Source organism: Nicotiana tomentosiformis, chromosome 4 (assembly GCF_000390325.3).
Source record: "Nicotiana tomentosiformis chromosome 4, ASM39032v3, whole genome shotgun sequence".
In the NCBI taxonomy this organism is placed as follows: domain Eukaryota; kingdom Viridiplantae; phylum Streptophyta; class Magnoliopsida; order Solanales; family Solanaceae; genus Nicotiana; species Nicotiana tomentosiformis.
This window is the reverse complement of record NC_090815.1, coordinates 72,451,869-72,454,944: the sequence shown is the minus strand read 5'-3', so window position 1 is coordinate 72,454,944 and position 3,076 is coordinate 72,451,869. Positions and strand designations below refer to the sequence as shown.

The 3,076-nt window shown below is 42.5% G+C and overlaps 1 protein-coding gene across 1 annotated transcript; it reads left to right on the top strand.

Annotated features, from left to right (window-relative positions):
* Positions 1 to 266: 266 nt before the first annotated feature.
* On the top strand, positions 267 to 1,100 carry LOC138909915 (uncharacterized). The gene is made up of 3 exons (XM_070201132.1): positions 267 to 346; positions 542 to 824; positions 933 to 1,100. The coding sequence occupies exons 1-3, from the start codon at positions 267 to 269 to the stop codon at positions 1,098 to 1,100; spliced, it is 531 nt and encodes a 176-aa protein (XP_070057233.1).
* Positions 1,101 to 3,076: the final 1,976 nt, after the last annotated feature.

Genomic DNA, 3,076 nt, shown 5'->3' with positions numbered 1-3,076 from the left:
AAAGCGAAGAAACTCTGTATAGAAGGACTATTGATTTGGGATTACAGCGATGTGTCGATACCAAGGAAGCATCTAGATTTCTCAAATAAATACATGCCGGAACTTGCGGATGTCACATGAATGGTTTCATTTTGGCCAAGAAGATATTAAGAGCAGGGTACTTCTGGATGACTATGGAAATAGACTGTATCAAATATGATCAAAAGTTTCACCAATGCCAGATACATACTAATATGATACGAGTACCGCCCAACGAACTCAATGCAATGAGTTCACCATGGCCTTTCTCTGCTTGGGGCATAGATGTCATCGGACCAATTGAACCTGATGCTTCAAACAGACACAGGTTCATTTTGGTGGCCATAGACTACTTCACAAAATGGGTTGAAGTCGTATCCTATAAGGATGTGACTAAGAAGGTCGTAGCAGATTTTGCCCGGGATCGCATTGTTTGTCGATTCGGGGTGCCCTAGTCAATCATTACTGACAATGACACAAATCTCAACAGTGACCTAATGAAAGCTATGTGTGAAACATTCAGGATCAAGCATCGAAATCCTATAGCATACAGGCCGCAAATGAATGGAGCCGTAGAAGCCGCCAACAAGAACATCAAGAAGATATTGAGGAAAATGGTGGACAACTACATGCAATGGAACGAAAAGCTACCATTTGCTTTGCTCGGATACCGTACCACAGTTCGTACATCAACTGGGGCAACTCCCTATCTACTGATCTATGGTACCGAAGATGTTATCCCTGCCAAATTAGAGATCCCTTCCTTAAAAATTATACAAGAAGTCGAGCTCAGCGACGTGGGATGGGTACGGAGCCGGTACGAACAGCTAGCTCTCATTGATAGTAAAAGAATGAACGCAGTATGTCATGGTAAACTCTACTAGAACATAATGGAATGGGCTTTCAATGCAAAGGTGAGGTCAAGGCAATTCACATCGGGGCAATTGGTGTTGAAGCGAATCTTCCCACATCAGGATGAAGCAAAGGAAAAATTCTCACCCAACTGGCAAGGCCCTTACATGGTTCACCGACTACTAACAGGAGGAGTGCGTATACTTGCAGAAATGGATGGAGAGATCTAGACAAAACCTATCAATTCGGACGCAGTCAAGAGATATTATGTTTAAGACTATGTTTGCGCTTTCTATTTGATGTAACCTAAACTACGCTTGACCTGATTCTCGTTTAAGAGGGATACGTAGGTAGCCCTGTGGGTTCGGTCACATCATAATAATGTCTTCATTTACCCTATGGTCATAAACAGGGGCAAGATCTAGAGTTTGATCGATCTCGTCATATTTAGAATCGTTAAGGAATGTACCGCCAGAAGTATGCATAGAAACTGGGGCAGAATTTTGAGGAGGACCCTCAAACTTCTGAGTTAAGGAGGTTGCAATGTCTCATAAGCATGTCACAATAGCCAATTTGACAAAATTATTTGTTCTCATGCATTATCACATACTCCAAACAACTACATTTTTATATAAACGATTTATCACAAATGCATGTTTTTCGAAAATGGCATTCTTTCTATAGCCGCTAGACGTTACCCGGGGTGACTCGAACAGGACCTCAAGACAGGAGCAAATGCAAAGCGAGGAATCGAGAGCACAAACCAACCTTTCCCCCTCTCCAAAACTCACAATTTTTCTTTAGATGCAGGTACAACGGACATAACAGGAACGTCTGCAAATATATACATACAACATGATCACTATCTTCATACCAACAGAAGTTGCCAAGCACAAATGCGTCAAGATAAGAATCATTTTCTCGCTCACATTTAATCATTACTCTTCCCGGATAGAGCTAAACACTGCCCTCGTTATTGCATAAGGCTAAGCATTACCTTCCCTTGTATGAGACTAAGCATTGTCTCCATTCTTTGAATGACGCTAAGCATTGCCTCCATTATTGCATAAGGCTAAGTACTGTCTTCCCTTGCATGAGACTAAGCACTATCTCCACTACACTGCACGAGGCTAAGCACTACCTCCATTATTGCATAAGGCCAATCACTGCCATTCCTTGCATGAGGCTAAGGACTGCCTCCATTATTTCATAAGGCTAAGCACTGCCTTTCTTTGCATGAGACTAAGCATTGTCTCCATTCCTCTCATGAGGCTAAGCATTGCCTCCATTATTGCATAAGGCTAAGCACTGCCTTTCTCTGCATAAGACTAAGCATTGTCTCCATTCCTTGCATAAGGCTAAGCACTGCCTCCATTATTGCATAAGTCTAAGCACTACCTTTCTTTGCATGAGACTAAGCACCGTCTCTATTCTCTGTATGAGGCTAAGCCCTGCCTCTATACTGCATAGGGCCAAGCACTGCCTCCCCATTTCATAAGGCTAAGCACTGCCTTTCCCTGCATGAGACTAATCATTGTCTTCACTCTTTGCATCGAGCTAAAACACTGCCCTCATTTCATACAAGACTAAGCTTTGTCTCGTCTCAACGTCACATGTTTCCTCTATCAAATGATCGATACTATCACATATATTCACTTCATGAGCTGAAACATCGCCACATTGTCCAAATGCATCATAGTCCGAAGACACCATCCTCATAGCCCGAAGACACCATGTGTCACGACCAAAATCGATGGGCTACAACCAGCACCCGGTATCTTACTCAGTCGAGTAACTACATAATGTATATTTCGTATCATACTATCATAGGTAAATGAGCTAGAGAGGATGCCGTAAGATAAGTAGAATAAAACATGGGGAAAATACTCGACCTTGGACGACTCAACATGTAATCCAAACTTATACGTATGACGTACAGGCCTATAAGACCAAAATAATCAATCGTACACTGAACATAGGCCGACAAGACCATACAATCTTACATATACATGGCATTTGTCTACAAGACTCTAAGAGTAGATAATTGTCATAAAGGTCGGCACCGAGCCCAGTCATACTAAACAATACACATCTAAATCATACTGACCAAGCAAGCAACTCCGGAGCAAATGGAGTGCACCAACATCTTCCACTGAGCTGATCGCCTACTTGGAGGACTTTCGACCTGTCTATCGAGACCTGCGGG

Bases quoted from the DNA above. Each gene is read 5' to 3' on its own strand.
- LOC138909915 (XM_070201132.1), top strand. From the start codon at position 267: ATGAGTTCACCATGGCCTTTCTCTGCTTGGGGCATAGATGTCATCGGA. The intron at 347-541 runs GTTCATTTTGGT...TGAAACATTCAG, and splicing joins GATGCTTCAAACAGACACAG to GATCAAGCATCGAAATCCTA. The intron at 825-932 runs GTACGGAGCCGG...TTCAATGCAAAG, and splicing joins AGCTCAGCGACGTGGGATGG to GTGAGGTCAAGGCAATTCAC.